Genomic DNA, 19,409 nt, shown 5'->3' on the forward strand with positions numbered 1-19,409 from the left:
TAAAACATATACTGTATAATCATTGTACAAAAATAAAGTTGGCTATGAGCGGAGTTCACTTATCATGGGCTATTTTGGGAACCTATCCCCCGCCATAAACGAGGGAACACTGTATTTAAATCTCAGCTTTCTCATATACAGTAAGTGCTAAATCATACTACTAATATCAACTTCTTCGTTTAGCCCATTTTTCCAAAATATTTTTCCCTCGCAACCTAATTTTCCAAAAACTACAACTTAATTTGGTTTTATTTTTCATAATATTATGATTTAAAACAAAACAACTGTTTTTTTTCTTTAATATTTCAACGTTATGTAACTAAAATGGCATTATTCTCCTTATAATATTATGTTATTGTTGTAAATTATGACTTTTTCATAAATTCTTTTTCTCTTAATATCTTGACTTTGTTCTTGTAAAATTATGGCTGATTTTTTCTTTTTTTTTTTTTTTACGTGAAATGATATGTTTAGAATGTGCCGCGGGCTATTAAAAAAACAGCCCTCAGGCCACACTTTGGACACCCATGCACTAGCTGCTGTCGCTGGATCCTAATTTACCTCGGGTGTGCAGTTATGTTGTCACAAATGGAAACATTTGAAAGCCACACTGTAGTTCATGCATTTGTTTGAAATAAAAGGAACATGAATACATTTTTAAGACCTTTCAAATCCTGTTTAAGACGCTTTAAGAGATTTTTTTAAGGCCTGAAATTCAAATTATTGGACTTTTTGAGGATTTTTTTTAAAGATCCCAGCACTACCTGCTTACAAATCGGCAACTTAAATGGAATTCTTTTTCCAGTTTTAAGGCAAAATGCTGAGCATCATGTCATCCACAGGTACCATGTCTTTCCTCGCCGTGCGTCAAAGCACGGTGAAGGGAACTAATGAAACTAAGATGAGCCGTGCAGCCCTCTGCTGACTCCCTGTTGGCTGTGATGCAGGTGAGGACAGGTGAGAGCACCAGTGGGTGCACATGTGCATGCTTCTTGCTTGTGGGCGCTAGTGGGAGGGAGGGATTAAGTCGCGTGGCGTGAAGGGGATATTTTTGACTGCTGGCTTGAGAGCCAAAAGTACACACAGCCACTTTTAGCCACAGTTCAAATGAATCCAAGCTTCTTCTACAAAGTGGCGCTTTGTGACGCAATAGAAGCTAAGCGGCCGTAACATTAGGTACATCTGCACACTCTGATCATAGCCAATAGGAGAGCCGCTTCCAAATAAATACAAAAACACTCAGGGGTGTTCGCGGCACATTCTAAAACTATAATTTAACATGAAATTACAAAGAAAAAAACCCTGCAAAATAAAGACATAATATTGAGAGGAAAAAGTTGTAATCCAACCAAAAAAAAGACATACTGTAATTTCACAAGAATTATAAGGAAAAAATTATTTTCGTAGCATGAAGTTGAAATATTAATGAAAAAATAAGTGATTTTATTAAGTTCTTAATTGTTATTGACTTATAATATTATGACAAAACATGAAGTTGTGATTTTTGGGAAATTAGGTTGGGGAAAAGTTATAATAATATGGGAATAATATAATGTCATGGAAATAAAGTCAAAATATTATGAGAAGAAAATTTGCAAGAAGAAAGTTCTAATATGTTTGTAAAAACACAAGAAACGTACAAGAATAAAGTCAAAAATATTAACCAAAAAAAAGTTGAAATTTTATGAGAATAACTTGTAATATTCCAAGGAAAAATAATGTCATTTTAGTAGCATAGACTTGGAACATTAACGACAAAAAAACTTTTTTTTTTAAGTTTAATTTGATGAGAAACCCAACAATATAGTTGTAATTTTGGGAAAATTTGCTATGGGAATAATATATAAATAAAAACTAGAAGAAACAGCTGTCATTTTACAAGAACAAAGTCCAAATATTATGAGAAAAAAGTTGCATTCTAATGAGAAAAACTTGCAAATTTTTATTCCCATAATATGATGACTTTATTCCCATAATATGATGACATTTTCCCCAACCTAGTTTTCCAAAAACGACAACTTTATTTTCCTTTCTTTGTTTCTTATTAGATCCCCAAAATTTTTTGTTAAAATATTTCACTTCTACGCTACTAAAATGAGATGATTTGTACTACATTACAAGTTTATTCTCATCAAACTGTGACTTCCTTTCTTTTTCTTCTGTTTCTCTCCATATTTAGACATTATTCTTGTAAAATTACAACTTTTTTCCATTTCTGCTGTTTTTTATTTCATAACTCATTGAACTTTCTTCCTGTAATTATGACTTTGTTCCCATTATATTTTCACTTCGTTTGTGTAACATAACTTTTTATTTTCCAAAACTGACTAGTCTATGTGTTGTTTTGTGTGTTTCTCATAATACTGTATGACAACTTCTAAAGACATTTTTTAACACACACTACTGTAGTATTAGGTTATTCTTGTAAAGTTCTTGTAAAGTTACAACTATTTTTTCTCCATATTTTGACTTTATTCTTGTAAAATGACTGCTGATTTTTTCATTTGTGTGTGCGAAACTATCTGAAACATCTACTCAGCTGTGTGATAAATGTGATATCTTACAATTTGCCTCATGTGGACCCCCCCAGGTGGACACAGTGTTATTGCTTCACATTGTGTCGCAGCACCGTCATCCCGACTAATCCTAAATCGAATTCCTATGAAGCGGGTCACAGCCTCACCTCATTCCTGTCTTTGGGCCGCGGGGCGCTCCTGCCGTTGCCGGCGCTCTCTCTGGCCGGGACCACAGTGATCTGGTGTACAGGCATGCCAGCGGTGTTTCCGGGCGACACGCGCTGACGCGTTACTCCCACAGCGCTCCCCCCGTCCTCCGATCGGCGAGCGTCCTCTGCCCCATCCGAAGAGAGCGCCGATCCCCCGCTTCCTTCCTTCCCAATTCAGGATCTTGCAGAGACGAGCGAGCGCGGTCGGAGCGGGATCAGGTCTCCGTGGCAACAGGAGGACAGCCGCGGAGATAGCGGGGAGTGCGGTTGTCTTGGTGACGGGGGAAAACTACTCAGTCGCTCCCTCCTCCTCCTCCTCTTCTTCCTGCTGAGAGGGGGGAGAGGAGGGGTTTGTATGCAGAGCAGCAGTAAACACGGAGGAAGGAAGGAAAGAAGGAAGGAAGGTGTGTTGGTGTGCAAGCATCTTTCTCAGAGGGATGGGCAGGATTCCGCCGTGCATGCTGGGTAATAGGCATGCGGTCCACAGCAAGGATTTAGGGCTTAGACTAACCTCAATCCCCCTCCCGCCCCCTCTGAGCAAGGGTGCTGCTAATGAGATTACACAACCTGTGCACATGGACCAAACACACACACACACACAGATGACAAATGAAATGGAGCCTTGTTGTTGCTTGGAGTGCAAAAAACAGCAGGTAGGTGGGAGGATGAGATGGTGAGGGTGTAATCCTATTTTATTTCATTTTACAACCGTCCCCAATCACCACAGGCTTCCCACAGGTTTCACATTTCAACATTCCAGACTTTTCCCAGACCGGGTAAATAGATGTATCATTAGAGATGGATGCGTGCATCCATTCCCATAGAATCTTCTCATTAGATTAAGACTTTGTTTGACCTTATTCTTAACTCCTTCAATACCAAGCCACTTCAGCCAACCAGAGTGATTGGAAATGTATTTTTCAACAAACGTAAGGAAAAGCACGAAGAAAGCACACTACCCTAACCCCGTATATACAGTAAGTTTTTCCAAGTGCTCTGAACATTTTTTGTGGAGTTGTATGCACAAATGCCGAAAAGTCCCATTTCGCAATGTTAAAGAATCCTCTAAAAAAATTCCTGGATCACCCCCAAAATTTAAACAGTTCTTTCTTATCCCATTTCCCACAATTCCTGAACATTTCACCCAAATCCATTGAGAACTTTTCAAGTTATTTGGAACACAAACAAATAAACAAACACATAAACGCTGGCAAAAACATAACCACCTTGGCAGAGATAATAACCAAATTTTCCCCAAATTATTATTTTTTGAAATTTAGACTTTAAAAACATAATGTGCTACTAAAATTACATTAATTTTTCTAATACTAGCAGAGTTTTTTCTTGTTAGATTACGACTTTGTTCCCTTAACATTTTGACTATACTGTATTCTTGGAAAATGACAGTTTTTTCCATTTTTAGAACGTGCCACGGACTGCTGCAATCTGGACACCGCTGCTTTATGGTAAGGCTGCGTTTTGACACCGTGAGTGAGGTATTTTATAAAGACCATGTTTGCTCTTGCGCTTGTACTTGATGCACTGGAGGCCTTACACAGGCGCACAGGCCATGAATTATTTGGGTTAACATGATCTGGCTCCACCTTGACAGGTGTAAGTCTGCACTTCACTGCCTTCCCAAGTGAGAGATGGTGGAGCGCTTACATCACAAGAAAGAGAGAAGAAAGCTCCTTTTTTGGGGGGGCTGACCATGGCATCTATGTTTGGCCAACTGGAGGAGCTGATCGTCGTCTTGTCCCTGGTGGTTTTTGGCCTCTTCACCCTTGCCGGGATGGTCAGTGAGGAAACCGGTAGGACTCCTGCTGCAAAACTCGATTGGGATTAAAAAAAACAAACCAGCAAAAACACTGCTTTCCATTGGAAATTACAATTAGAGATGCACGGTATCTTTTCCTGTCCAAACCCATACTGATAACTTTCTGCTTCTCAAGATCGATATGATACCGATAACTTCCACTATTACTATATACTATGTGGAGGTAAGTGTAGTTTGTGCACACCTGGAGGTAAGAAGGACTCGAAGAAATGAGGATTTGTTGATTTGTCCTAATCAAACATCATGACATGACTGCTACCACATCACTACTATCAGGAGAACTAGAGTAGAGGGAGGGAGGGAGCCACCTGCTGTGGCCCAGCACGGTGCACTGTATTCGGGCACACGCTCTGAGCAGCCGGTGTGACACCATGGAGGCCTCTGGCAAACCTTTTGCACTTTTCACTTTTTTCCCGTAAATTTCCGACTTTTATTCTAGTAAATGGAGGACTTTATTCCCGTAGATTTAAGACTTTATTCTCGTAAATTTACAACTTTTTTCTCATAAATTTACGACTTTATTCACATACATTTCTGCTAAATGTATGTTATTCTAGGAAAAAATGTTTTGTGAAATTTGCAACATCCATCCATCCAACCATTTTCTATGCCGCTCATCCTTATTAGGGTCGCGGGGATTAAGCACAGCCACTGCTTTTGGAGCATCTATTAGCATTTTTTTTTAAATTGATCGGTTATCTGAGCTATTTTTAATGTTATGTTGTTTCTCGGTATTACGCCATAAATCCCCTCATATAGCCCCCATAATTATGGTGTAGCTAATAAAATGATTACAGTGTTCACTCGTTTATGGTGGGGGATAGGTTCCCAAAATAGCCTGCAATAAGTGAAATTCGCCAAGTAGCCAACTTTATATTTTTTACAATGACTACATATGTGTTAAGGCTGTAAAACCCCTCACCAAACACTTTATACACGTTTCTCAGAAAGGCAAGAACATTTTCTGACATTTATCTCGTTTAAACACCCAAAAAAGTTCAAACCTTCGTTTGAATTTTAATGATCAACACAAGAAATGAAGTCACTCACGCATATTTCACTCCTGTAGCGTTTTTGTATCCTTGTTAAAACATATTGCTGCAGATGAACCGAAGATTCCATTACAAGCTATCAAGCAAGCAAGCCAGCTAGCTAGCTACAGCACATCAGGAAGGAGATTGATTGACAAAGGTCGACAGCCAATCGGAACGGAGAAAACAATGGGCGGACCAGACAGATGACAGAGGGAATACTCAACTTCCCACAATGCAATCATTTTTAAAGGGCCAGGCTCGCCTGTAACATTTCATACGCTGTAATTAAAAACGAAGCACTAAAAAAACCCGCAAAACAGCGAACCCGCGATTCACATTCATATTATGACAGCAAAAGACATACAAGTATGTAAGAGTTGAATTAATCGCTGTACAGTGAAAAGCATGAATTTTCACACGTCTCCATTTTATCCAAAACACAAATAGTGTTTGTTTGTGGATAAATCACAAAAATGTGGGAGTTTGTTGATTTTCATGAGTCACAAGGCAACATACTCACACAGTCGTAGACATTCTCATTATTCCGCGTCTTTGTATTCTCAGGGCATTGAATTGATGGCAAGTGGACCGTTCGTTTGGCGTTCACTCCCGATGCTTTGACGTTGCGTAACTGCACGTTTTGGAACTCCAGGACTGTACACTGTCTGCCTGCAGTGGTTTCTTCACGTGTAAAACTCCATTTAAAATGCCTTTCGTAACAGTGAGGCATATTTAGAATACAGGTTTTTCAGAAATTAATGAATAAATGATTGCTGTTTCGTGGTTGGCTGTGGTGTATTATTAGTCAAAAATGTCAAAAGGCATTTGACGACGAAGGTACATGTAGTATTCTGACTGCCATGGCATGTCCCACATGATAGATTGAAGAAGAAAAAAAGTTCTCCTCCCGTTTTGTGTGGAAGTGGTACGTTTTTGGCTTCGTACTTTGTCTTTCTTCCCCCCACTCCGTGTTAAACCTTTTCTTATGTTTAGAATGCAGTGAATGAATTGGAGCCTAACCTGTTAGCTCGCTAGCTTGCTAATGTTTAAATCCGTGGCCGGCTCTTTGTGTCCCTGCGGTGATCCCGTGGCCTGCACGTTACGTTTGAGCAATGTGGCGTAAAGAAAGAATAATAGGAGTGCAAAAGTGACTATAGGGGTGGTATTTTATGTCCACAGGGCTGTAATAATGTTAAAAAACTGTATTTACAAAGTCATAAACAGCTTTTCTATGCTCTAACTACCACAAGTATTAACGATAGACGATTGTAGTCACCTTTTGTACAAACTGATTCTCAGAATGAGACAGTAATGGGATGTGGAGGGCCCCTTTGGGCCCCCAGATGACTAAATACACCCCCCGTTTGTATCATTCCCCGGTACACCCGACGATGGCTCGCTGCACAGTAGTTGGGAATCTTTTTTTCCCTTCATTTTCCCATTGCAGTGTTTCCATCTTGTTTAGGAGCTGACGTCCAAAGTGAGGAGCTGATTGTCTGAGGCTGGTGGGAAAGACCAGGAAGGGAGCAGAAGTCACGTTTGCTTTATTCCATACCAAAGTCCACACGGTGACATAAAGGAAGTGCGTGTGCCTCGCACTAGGATCCGCTACCGTTTGTGTCCTGGAGGCGGTACGAAGTGAGTGCCGGTGTTGCTACTCTGGAAAAACGACATTTTTTATTTTTTCTAAGCCGTCCTGTTCGGCAGCCGAGTCGTGCAGTGTGGGTGAACTTTACCGCTGCTTTGCTGGAACAGTTTTGCTTTGCAACAGGTGAGTCCAGTATATTCCTCGTCTTTCGCTTGCACTGCACATGTATTGCTTCTTCTCTGGAGTTGAACATCTTGTAGGTTCCTTGCAAACATGGGAATTCATGAAGCCATAGGGCTGATGCCTGCTGTTCTACGGCGTCACGCAGGACGCGGCGGGACCAAATCATGTGGGAAGTGGTGGTGACAATGCAGACCCACGTGGGAACACTGCGCGTCACGCATGTTATTGTCGTGCACGGCACATAAACACTACGAGATAAGGTGTAAATATGTCAGTTCGTGACAATGCGCACCATTTTCGGTCACAAATTGCTTGCCAAGTGTGTAATTTGTGTGTAAACAGAACGCACTTTTTAGGCGTGCCATAAATAAATAAATGATGAAATAAAATAAATGACATGCGTTGCCATGGCAAATGACGGGCAAGTGTAAACACCGCTTATGGCTTTTAAGGAAAAGTGCCCTTTTTTTAGGTGCGCCCCATTACGTGCATTCTTAGCTGCCTCTTTTTAGCTGTTTTTATATCTTTAGAACACACAGAAAAGAGAAAGACGTGTGTGTTCATGTCTCACATAAGGATTGTGGATGATGGGCAACGATGGCAGCCTCAAGTGGAACATAGCTGATACTAATGGAGAGCTTTCACGCTTTTTGAAACGTGTTCATGCAGAACGCAGACGCTTCTGCAGTGTTCTACCATGTTTTCCACCAGCACTCACGTGTTCTATAAAAGTGCTTTATTTCAGTGGAGGAATATTTGGAAGTGGAGCAGCTATGCAATATGTTCATGTTGGATGTCCTTCCGCACAAAAACAAACAATGAAAGACCCCACTGAAATATTTGTTACTCTTTTTTTTAAACAAATTAAGCACAATAGAAATGAATGAATTAGTTTTGAAAACAGTACAGGTCCTTTTTTCATGTTTCATTGTATTTTTAGAAGGTGCGAAGGGCAATTAAAACCTGCTATAATGTATGAGGCCATGTCTCCCTCTGGTGGAAGGGTTCGGTACTGCAAGCTCTAATGTGCTGTCGCCCATTCGGACGCGTTGACTGTGTGAAAGCTTAAGAAAAGTTCTGAAGTAACAAAATAGGACTCCAGTGTCCCATGTGGTTAAATGCTAAATATAAATAATAAAATACATACCTTACAGCTGCATTTGTACACTTGCGTCCATGGAATTGCCCTTCACCGGCTTTGAGCTGACCTTCATCGTCGCCGCCTTCGTCATCTTCTCCCTCTTCAGCATCGCTTCCGTCTGCATCCGGCCAGACAGAGCTCGGCCAGGTACAGCTGCTGTGGTTTGTTCAACACGCCACTCCTGCAACGACACGCCCTTACCGTATGTGTGCACTTTCTTCCAGAGGTGCGCGTCGGCAAGGCTGTGAAGTGGACCGGGACGCAGGGAGCCATCAGCAGGCAGGCCACGGCCGAGATGGAAATCAAGCATTAGAAGACTAGACGCCTTCTCTGCCGCTCCAATAAAAACAAACACTGGAAATGAACACACTTTTGATAAAGTCACCTATCATCTTCATGTCTGCTTTTGGAAAATTGGGCCGATGTGAGGGAATTATGACGTCATACCGATAAATCCCACAGCATTAAAAATGGCTCCGATTCACCTTAATTTAAAAAAAAAAACGCTGCAATCCGGCGAGATGCTGGGCCACGCCAGGTGGCTCCTCCCCCTCCTTTCTCTGGTTCTCCTGATAGTAGTGATGTGCTTGTAGTCATGTCATCATATTTCATTAATATTTCATTAGGGCAAATCAACAACACCTCATTTCTTCCAGCCCTTCTTACCTCCGCGTGTGCACAAACCACACTTACATCCACATTTCAAAAGGTTCATCGGTCATCGGTATCATATCGGTCTTGAGAAGCAGAAAGTTAGTTGGTATCATTTTGGGAAAAAAAAAAGATATCACAGAGTAGTAGGGCCACACTGAAAAGAAAAAAAAATCTCAAAAATCTTTTTGAGATTTTGAGAATAAAGTAAAAAAGTACATTTAGGAGAAATAGGAGGTAATATTAGGTGTCTTACATATTTCAATACGTCCTAACAGGCATTGCCTGAGACAGCTTTGAAAAGGGGGACTTATGTGATCTTTGGCTTTGGGCAAAGGTCATATTACCACTTTTTTTTTGTACATTTCCGACTTTATTCTCGTAGATTTACGACTTCATTGTCATAACTGTAGAACTTTTTTCTTGTAAATTTTCGACATTTTTTGTGAATTTCTGACTTTTATTCTAGTAAATGTAGGACTTTATTTTTGTAAATTTACAACTTTTTTCTCGCAAACGTATGACATCAATTTACGACTTTTATTTGAGTAAATGTAGGACTTTATTCTCGTAGATTTACGACTTCATTGTCATAACTGTAGAACTTTTTTCTTGTAAATTTTCGACATTTTTTGTGAATTTCTGACTTTTATTCTAGTAAATGTAGGACTTTATTTTTGTAAATTTACAACTTTTTTCTCGCAAACGTATGACATCAATTTACGACTTTTATTTGAGTAAATGTAGGACTTTATTCTCGTAGATTTACGACTTCATTCTTGTAAATGTACAACTTTTTTTCTCGTACATTTTCGACTTTTATTCTAGTAAATGTAGGACTTTATTCTCATAGATTTATGACTTTATTCTCGTAAATTTACAACATTTTTCTCAGAAATGTACAACTTTATTCTTGTAAATGTACAACTTTTTTTCTTGCTAATTTGTGATTTGTTCTTGCAAATTAGTGATTTTTTTCTTGTAAATTTACAACTTTATTCTCATACATTTATGACTTTTTTTCGGAAATGTATTAATTTTATTCTCGTAAATTTCCCACTGTCTTTTGTAAATTTCCGACTTTTATTCTAATACAGTCAAACCTGTCTTAGCGGCCACCTTTAAAGAACGGCCACCTGCCTATAGCAGCCACTGAAAAATCCCCCCCAGCAAATTTACATGTTATAGACCCTGTGTATAGCAGTCACCTGTCCAACGCGGCCAGCGGCCAACCATTTTGTCTCCCTTGGTCAATATCTGCCTGCATATAGCGGCCAAATTACCAACTCAAGTAGAAGCTTCATGCACGAAAAAAGTTTCGTTTTTCAATCAATGAAGGCGTTGTGTGTAGACTTTAATTAGTGAGTCCTAGCTCAGTCACAATCATTCACAAGATCCACACAAACTGTCAGTTGTTCCACATAAAAAAGCCGTCTTCTTTTGAGCTTGCTACTTCCTGGTCAAACATATAACTTTAAGAGCATTTGCACCAAAACATTACCGCAAAGTAGGCTGGGAACAAGACGTGCTCCCAGAGACGCTATACAATAAAAAAAAAACATATGCTAGCATGCATGTGGCAGCGGGAGCAAAACTGAGTTCCGTTGTACTTAACTGAAGTATTTTATCAGTTATCAGTTGTTATTAAGCCTCTAGCTTCCTTTTAGTAAGTAAAAACCTTGGCTATGATTGCACTACATTGTCATGTAGACTTACAAAGTACACTTGGAAGAACAAGAGGTGAATAAATGTATTGCAACTGATGTGAAACTGATGAGGGGTAGGATTAAATAAGCTTTGCTTCTTCCTACTCCTTTTTGGACATGCAAAACTAAATTGTACTATGTGATGTGCTACTGTTTGACTCATGCATGTTCAGGATGAATTAAAACCATGAACCATGATAATAACAAGCCTACACAGCAAATTGAGGAGTGTTAATTTTTTGGTGTTGATGAGAATCTTGAAGTTGGAGTGTGAATTTTACACTATTTGGAGTTGATCTAACACTGCATTTTCTTACAAATGTTAAATTTAACACTGGATCATGAAAGTGTTGTAGTTAAAATGGAGTGTTGAAAATGTTCAAATCTTGTTAGTGTCACAATAAAGACGTTCAACACTTCCACACTCCATTTAACACCTAACAGTGTTCACTGTCTTAAGCTCCGCCCACGGACATTTCATTTAGACTCCACCCCTCACTTCCCGTTGCTGAAATGAAAAGCAGATGGAAGAAGTTGACAATTAGGAATCATTTTGCATCAGTAGGTAAGTGAACGTTTAAATACTGTAGATGAACTAATGAATTGTGTTGTACCTTGTTTACACATAAAAAACGTTAGTTTTTGATGTGATATTTAAGACTAATAAACTGAGGCAGCTGTTTCCACCCAAAGCCTTTGCTAATGTTAGCTCGTGTTTTTGCTAAGTTATATTTTCTATTTAGTGTTGCTGTGAGCTGAATCGGCACTGCCTGTGCAACATTTGGCAAAGTAAGTGAACGCTACGTTATATCTTCATTTTTAATGAGCTAATGGCTAACTAGCTAATTGGCACGAGGAGCCCCCACATGTAGACCTGCTGGCCCCCAGCAAAGGACTTGATATGCTGTACAAGATACAAGATATCAAGGTTGGGCAACTGTAATTGTTACTTTAACTTAAAAATAATTGTCAGGCATGTGTTGGAAGTGAACTACACAATTTTTTTTTAGAATGATGCATCTTTATTTTTCTTCTTGATTCACAGAAAACCTTTGCTGGAGTCTTACATGAATGTGGTAAGTAATATCTTTTTTTTTTTAATCAAGGCATAATAAGCCCTGCAACTGTGGCAATTCCATATTTATTTTATTGGTTTAGTAGGATGTTTTATATTATTATTTTATTTATTCTTATTCTCAGAGGTGGATGGAGATGTGTAGACTCCACTATCCCTTCACCCCAGTTATCGCCAGTTGGTGCGAGCCTCCACTCTTGCCAACTACATCCCATTCATCAGGTTCGACAATTTATCCTTCAGCCCACAAGAGGAACCCAACAGAACCAATGGATCAGGATGAAGCATGACAGGTAAGCTTTGAGCAAATAAATGTAAAATTAATATTATCAATGATACATAGTGTTTTTATGCATGACATTGTTTTATTGAAAAATCCTCTTGAATTCCCATGAACACACTATATATCATTTTAATATTTTTGGAACAAAGTCCGTGGTGTTTTGAGGGCCAATCCGAAAGGTGAGGAAATCTTCAAGGAGTGCACCAAGACTGAAACACTAACCGATGCAAGGTGTAAACAGATGGTGAACATCCTGGTTGCAGATATGATGGAGCTGCATGGGTAAGAAGAACTTCCCCCTTTCCATTAGAACAGTCATTCCATGTAAGACCATGTACTGTGGGAATGGTTCTATCTGTGATCATTAACTATGATTTGTTTTGAAAGGAGAGTTCCGCCATCATGTGTGATGAGAAATTACGCCCTGAGAATTGTGACTTGTTTTCCATACCTCAAAGATCCATTTTCCAAACCTGGATATGCAAGTGTCTTTTCAATGTAAAACCCAAAGTACTGTTTTTGTTTTTCCTTTAGGTGTGTTTGTATTCAAATCTTGTTTCAAATATGTTCATAGGATGCTTAGCTTAGCCGCAGTGGCTCAAGAGGTAGAGCAGGTCGTCCAGAAATCGTAAGGTTGGTTCGATCCTTGCGCCCAGTCACTGTTGTGTCCTACATGGCTCTCAAAGCCGTTCCAAGACTGTTTCTTCATGATGGTCCAAAAACCAGAGGAGAATATCTGTTAACTGGTCAACAGCTGTTTGGTGAGGAGTGCAAGGAGGCACTATCTACAATAAGACATTCAACCGATGAATCCATGGTCAAAGAAGATGAGAGCAACTTTCCAGTATCGACAGAATATGATCCAAGCGGAAGATGTATCATCGTCTGTCCTTGATGTGTTCACTCGCTTCCTTGATGTTCCAGGATTGGTAAGGAAATCTTTAGTATTTAGACTAGTTCAGTATTAGATTACCCATTACATCAACCATTTGTAAACCTGTAGGCCTACAGGATATGAAATATTCATGTCTTGTTTCTAGATTGACCAGGATTTCTCAATGATGTTTGCTGATGAAGTATCTCAGAGGTTCCTGGCTAAGTGGTCAACTGTCTTCAAAGCAAAAGTCATTGCAGACTTCAAGACTCTCCCGCAAAAGCGGAACATCGATGAGTTGCTGTCAGGAACTGAACCTCAACCTGATGACAGCTGTGGTCAGTAGAAACAGTTCTGTATTACGCAAATAACTTCAAATATTTTTTCCCAGCTGTTTTAAAAATGATTTTTTTCCTTTTAGGCTGGGGCAGTGATACATCCTCCATCATTCTACTCCTGCATCTGCTCCCTCTGACCTCTAGAGGCCAGGAAAAAAACCCAGCAAAGATCAGTTTGTCAAGCAGCCAACCATCTTCTCAGACATCTTAAGGTATGCAAAGGTCCATTTTTACATATCAAAATATGATTTCTGTCTAAAAGCATTCATTTTAGGTTGCAGATGTTCTTGAATCGGCTAATTGCGTTGATTCAATGTCGTATTCGTAATAAGGTGTGCTAAACGCCTGAGAAATGGAAACCATGCAAAGGGGTTTTAATTGTTGTTGTTGCCCTTTTCACCCACAGGAAGGAGCCAGTGTGACCCCCTTCCATGACTGTTGACACAAGACAACCATTTCTCCTCTGCATCAGTGAGCGAAGGTGACATCCAGAGGGTTTGCATGATTGACCAAAAGCCGATTACATGCAAGGCACATACATTTATTGCAGCTTTTGATGAACTGTTCAAAGCTCACTATGTCTTCAGTCTCTCATATGGTTAAAAATGGATAAGAGCAAACATTTGGGTCTGAATGCTGCCCAGTCATGGTGTCTTCTATGTAACACTCCACTTATATTTGGTGATGTCATTGAAAGGAAGAATGATCACTGGAACTTCCTCCTCCTTTTGATGCAGATTGTCAACATACCTGTAGTGTTCTCCTACACCATAACTGATGGAATGATCCTTTACTTGAAACATCTGATAAGTGACCACCACACTCGGTACAAAGCATTGCTGCCTGGTAAGAAGTTGATTCCCAAGCACGGCTTGATGATACACTATCCAAGACGCATACAAAAAATTGGCCCTCTTTTCCAGACGTGGTGAATGCGTTTTTGAAGCCAAACACAATTTTTTCAAAAGGCGTGGTTAAAATTTTTAAAAATCTCAGCCGTTTGTCGTGGCCTTTCACTATGAAAATTATTATTTTAGAAGATTTGAATTTGGCCCTACATCAAAAACAATCTGCAACTTGAAAGGAGGGGAGGAGCGTGGTCAGGTATGTCTGCAAGCATCCTCCAAATGTGTCAAGTACCAACTGGGTGAGAAGTTACGGTATAGAGTACCATGTTGGTGTGTTCATATGTACTGGATGTAGCTTTGATCTACCTGTGTTCAAGAAGATCTGTGATATAATAAAACACAAAGAATGTGCTTTCATAATAGCTGTAATGTAGAAACAATGTACTATGATGACCTGTTTAACGCGTACTGCATAGAAGACCAAATGCTTGAGTTTTCTGTCATGTTTAAATGAACTGACTCATTTCAGACCATTTGACAAGCAGTGCTCTAATGACAAGTGTCAAGGAGCATACATACTGTAGTGCCTGCTGTTATTTAAGCTACTGTCTGTTGGAAATGAAACGTTTTTGAATAAAATGTATGAAGCAGTCAACTAGTCATTTTTAAAAAAAATTTAAATTTTATTTTGAAGTAGTATATTAACACTTTTATAGTGTTAATGTTGCAACTCCTTTTGAGAGTAAAATGACACTATAAGAGTCACTAAATGACTCTTAAGAGAATTAATTTGTGACACCTCACACTAGTGTTAAAAAAATTCAACACCGGTTGGTGTCGAGGAGTGTTAAATTTTAACTATATAAATAGTTAATATTGACTCTACAATGGTGTAAAAATGGCTACACTTTCAAAAGTGTTAAAATAACTGTGCAGGCCTTGCTAGCCAACCAGTTAAACAGTTCCCGAAAGGAGATGAAAGAGGCAGGTCTTTCTTCTTTAGCCTTTATAGGATTTTGTGAAACTGTAATACAATACAGAACTTAAATAAGAACAGAACAATAAAACTCTCTTGAATCTTGAATCACAAAGGTTGGCCACATGTAGAATTAACAACAAGAATAAAGTTAAAGCTCCATAGGCAAAAATACCAAAGGGAAAGCTGGCTTAGCCTACTAGGGGTACACCAGCTACCATTGCACAAGACTACTTAATATGAAAAAACACAAACTGCACTTACAGACGTTGCTTTAGCTGTAGGAACAAGGAAAGACAGGGTAGTGTAACTGGAAACCGAACATGAAGGGCAGGAGTGGAAGTATTCACTGAGAAAAAGTCAATGAGAGCAGCGATAGGAATAGACAACTGACGAGTCACGTTAACGTAATGTTGAGAAAAAAGAGAAAATGACCCGTATGTACAATAGGGACCATTGCTTAATACGTCCACAAGGGGGTGCCATTACACAAGAAAACATAGGCTCTGCTCAGGAGACTGAACAATAACACTTTGTAGAGTGGACCCCATGGGACACTTTGAAAGTGTTGAGATTAACTCCTACAGTGTCAATTTAGTCCTGCTGAATTTGCTGTGTAGTAGTGCTGTACAACTTTTATCAGCAGTCCGCAGTGCCCTCTACTGGTCAACATTATTATTATTATTATTTTTTTTCCCTTTTTTCCTCCACTGGTCAACATTCAAACAGGACGTCAACCTGTCTATAGAGGCCACCTGTCTATAGGGGCCACTTTTGCAGACTCCCTCTAGTGGCCGCTATAGACAAGTTTGACTGTACATGTAAGACTTTATTCTCGTAGATTTACAACTTTATTTTCATAAATTTACAACTTTTTTCTCAGTAATGTTTGGTTTGGTTTCGTTTATTTGAACATGAAGGTTCCAATGGAATACATCTCATGAAACATTCTTTCACACTTCCACATGTCCAAAAGGAGCAGGAAGAAGCAAAGCTTATTTAATCCTACCCCCCAACTATTCTACATCTATTACAGTACATATTATTCACTTCCTGCTTTCCATGTCATGTTTTCTGTGATAGTCAGAATAATACATAATAGATATCGGTAAGATATCTCTCCCCCCCCCCCCCCCCCCAAAAAAAAATATATATATATATATAGTTATTTGAATGTGTATATTGTATTGTTTTTGAATGTGCTCATCTCTGTACATTGTTTGAGTTCCTTACTCAATCCCTTCCATCATTTAATTCCACATACAGAAATGCTGTGGCTTTTCAGCGTAGTTCTGGCATATAAATGTTTTAATTTTCATTTTCCTCTAACATCATATTTCTCCTCTCTGATTGAGAAATACTGTATGAGGTTTTTGGGTAACAAGTTATTATTAACTTTATGCATTATTCTAGCGGTTTGAAAGAATACAAAATCTGCTAATTTTAATATCTGTGATTTTAAAAATAAAGGTTTGTATGTTGTCTATACTTGGTATCATGAATGATCCTCACTAATATGTGATATTAAAAATAAAGGTTTGTATGTTGTCTATACTTGGTATTATGAATGATCATCACTAATATGTGATATTAAAAATAAAGGTTTGTATGTTGTCTATACTTGGTATTATGAATGATCCTCACTAATATGTGATATTAAAAATAAAGGTTTGTATGTTGTCTATACTTGGTATTATGAATGATCATCACTAATATGTGATATTAAAAATAAAGGTTTGTATGTTGTCTATACTTGGTATTATGAATGATCATCACTAATATGTGATATTAAAAATAAAGGTTTGTATGTTGTCTATACTTGGTATTATGAATGATCCTCACTAATATGTGATATTAAAAATAAAGGTTTGTATGTTGTCTATACTTGGTATTATGAATGATCCTCACCATCTTTTTTGCAGTACAGTGAGTGAGTGAAGATTGCTTTTGTAATTATTTCCCATATCTCCACACAATACATTAAATATGTATATGTATATGTATATGTAAATACTAAGGAACAGTTGTACAAATTTACAACTTTATTCTTGTAAATTACAACTTTTTGCAAATTTGTGATTTTTTTAATGTAAATGTACGACTTCTTTCTTGTAAATGTATGAATTTTATTCTCGTAAATGTACAACCCTTTTTCTTGTAAATGTATAACTTTTTTCTCGTACCTCATAAATTGATGACTTTTTTTTCTCATAAATGTACAACTTTTTTTTGTAAATTTCCTACTTTTATTCTCATAAATATAGGACTTTATTCTCATAAATATACGACTCTTTTCTAGTAAATTTACAACTTTTTTTCTCGCACCTCATACATTTACAACTTTTTTCCATACATGTACAACTTTTTTCTGGTAAATGCATGAATTTTGTTATCGGAAATGTACGACCCTTTTTCTTGTAAATTTACAACTTTTTTCCATACAGTTACAACTTGATTCTAATAAATTTACAACAACTTTTTTTCTCATAAATGTACCACTTTATTGTGATACATTTAAGATTTTTTTTGTGGGCCTGAGGGCAAACTGAGGTTGCTCCTGCTCTGCGGGATCCATGGACTGGGTAGGAGTATTCTGTCACGCCGGTACGGTGCGAAAATAAGAGTCCGAATGCACCGCGGCAAAAAGGGCACTAACAAGTACCAGAGAGACAGGTGAGTGGGAAGGCTAGAAGCGTCCAAACGCAGGAATACTCCTAAACCTTCCTGAAGCAGCTGAGGTGAATAAATGGAAGTGCTGATGGAACGCAGCCGCTCTCGTCCAGTAGCTCCGCCCGCCTCAGGAAAACTAGCATCTTTCATTGAGGCTGTACGACAAAGTTCCGATGGTGAGAACACACAACTGCAGCGGGCACATCAAAAGGTCTTTTTTCAAACACCCCCCCCATAATAATCCATCACGTGACACCCTTGTTGCTAGGCAGGATTCATGGGCACACGCCAGCCAACGCTCTGTCCTTCCAAACTGAGGGCCAAAGGTGTCATGGCCCCCACACAGCATATACAAGAAGGACACAAGGTCAAATATATGTACAGCATGTAGTGTCATGTTTGGAGATAATGAAATACTGTAAGTAAGATGACACGGATGTGCGGAAACACGTCCGCTTTGTCTCTTCTTCCGTCACTGTGACTCACGAGGACCCAGGAAGCTGTTTCCCACACACGGAACCCCGCGGGTTCTCTGGTTCTTTGTCCCGTCATGTCCCTGCAAAGCCACGCCCCCCACTCTTATGCATTCATGTGGAAATAACAAGCGCCGGGAAGGCGTGGGTGAGTCTTGTGTGGGCGTGTAACGTGCGGCAGCCTATGAAAAGCAGCGTGTGAGCCCCACAGAGGGGCCCCACAACACGCCTGGGACATCGTGCTGATCATCTCCACGCTCGCTTACTTGCTCCACATGTTGAAAATGCTTCAACAAACTCTGCTGCTCGCGTCCCTCCTGGCGCTCGCCTCCGGTGCGGCTACGGCGGCGGGCGGCCGGGGGAAGTTCCGCCTCCAAGGCACCATGAAGTGCACCTGGGTGGCTCGAGAGCGCAACCGAGACCAAGACAAGGTGAGGGTGTCGGTGAAGTGCGAGGACCCGGTGGCGCGCATCCACGGCGGGGTGACCGACATGGAGTGCGCCTACGAGGGGAGGCCGCAGAGCTGCCCGGCCTACCGCTCCGACCCCAAGAGCTTCTGGAAGCAGGTGGGGCGCTCCTTCAAGAGGCTGAAGGCGAGCGTGTGCCTGGATGAGACGGCGCCGGTGAGGGCCAGCGCGTGCAAGCGAGCCCCCCGTGACGCTCACTTCAGGCTGGACATCAGCAGCTCCGTCAGCGCCGCACAGTCCGGAGGGATCGATCTCCCGCCGGGCCCGACTCGCCCCGGCTCCGTGACGGCAGGCCCGCTCGGACCCACGCCCTGCCCCGAGACCCAGAGGCGGGCAGAGGAGTACTGCGGCAGCACCTGGGCCAACCTGTGCACCTTCTTCATGTCTGTCCTGCAGAAGGACGCCTGTTAGGACACTCGCTGCTTGATGATGTTTCTCTGCTTGCTTTCTTGGAAACACACAGCAGTCTTTCTTTCCAATATGGATTTGATATTTAATACAGAGTAGAATTTCTATTGTACGTCAAAGTGTATCAATAAA

The 19,409-nt window shown here is 39.9% G+C and overlaps 2 protein-coding genes across 10 annotated transcripts in view; one reads left to right on the plus strand and one right to left on the minus strand.

The window, feature by feature from the left end:
• Positions 1–8,470, minus strand: part of marchf1 (membrane-associated ring finger (C3HC4) 1) — a 39,243-nt gene extending 30,773 nt beyond the window's left edge. For 3 of the 9 annotated variants that reach the window (XR_008570640.1, XM_054778460.1, XM_054778468.1), the window contains exon 1: positions 2,684–3,163. Coding sequence is in view for 8 of the 9 variants with exons in the window: in XM_054778460.1 (XP_054634435.1) it covers positions 2,684–2,770 (87 nt within the window). In the remaining variant the exon portion in view is untranslated. Of the gene's footprint in view, positions 1–2,683; positions 3,164–4,390; positions 4,411–4,435; positions 4,557–5,612 lie in introns of those variants that run through there. The other 6 variants (XM_054778466.1, XM_054778461.1, XM_054778464.1 and 3 more) reach the window with 6 other exon arrangements.
• Positions 8,471–17,888: 9,418 nt separating this feature from the next.
• Positions 17,889–19,409, plus strand: LOC129182595 (fibroblast growth factor-binding protein 1-like). The gene is made up of 2 exons (XM_054778937.1): positions 17,889–17,932; positions 18,614–19,409. The coding sequence occupies exons 1-2, from the start codon at positions 17,889–17,891 to the stop codon at positions 19,278–19,280; spliced, it is 711 nt and encodes a 236-aa protein (XP_054634912.1). The 3' UTR covers positions 19,281–19,409.

This window comes from Dunckerocampus dactyliophorus, chromosome 6 (assembly GCF_027744805.1).
Source record: "Dunckerocampus dactyliophorus isolate RoL2022-P2 chromosome 6, RoL_Ddac_1.1, whole genome shotgun sequence".
In the NCBI taxonomy this organism is placed as follows: Eukaryota; Metazoa; Chordata; class Actinopteri; order Syngnathiformes; family Syngnathidae; genus Dunckerocampus; species Dunckerocampus dactyliophorus.

Excerpts from the sequence above, each read along its gene's own strand:
- LOC129182595 (XM_054778937.1), top strand. The coding sequence starts at position 17,889 with ATGCACCGCGGCAAAAAGGGCACTAACAAGTACCAGAGAGACAG. Across the intron at positions 17,933-18,613 it reads AACAAGTACCAGAGAGACAG|AGGGGCCCCACAACACGCCT; the intron begins GTGAGTGGGAAG and ends TGAGCCCCACAG.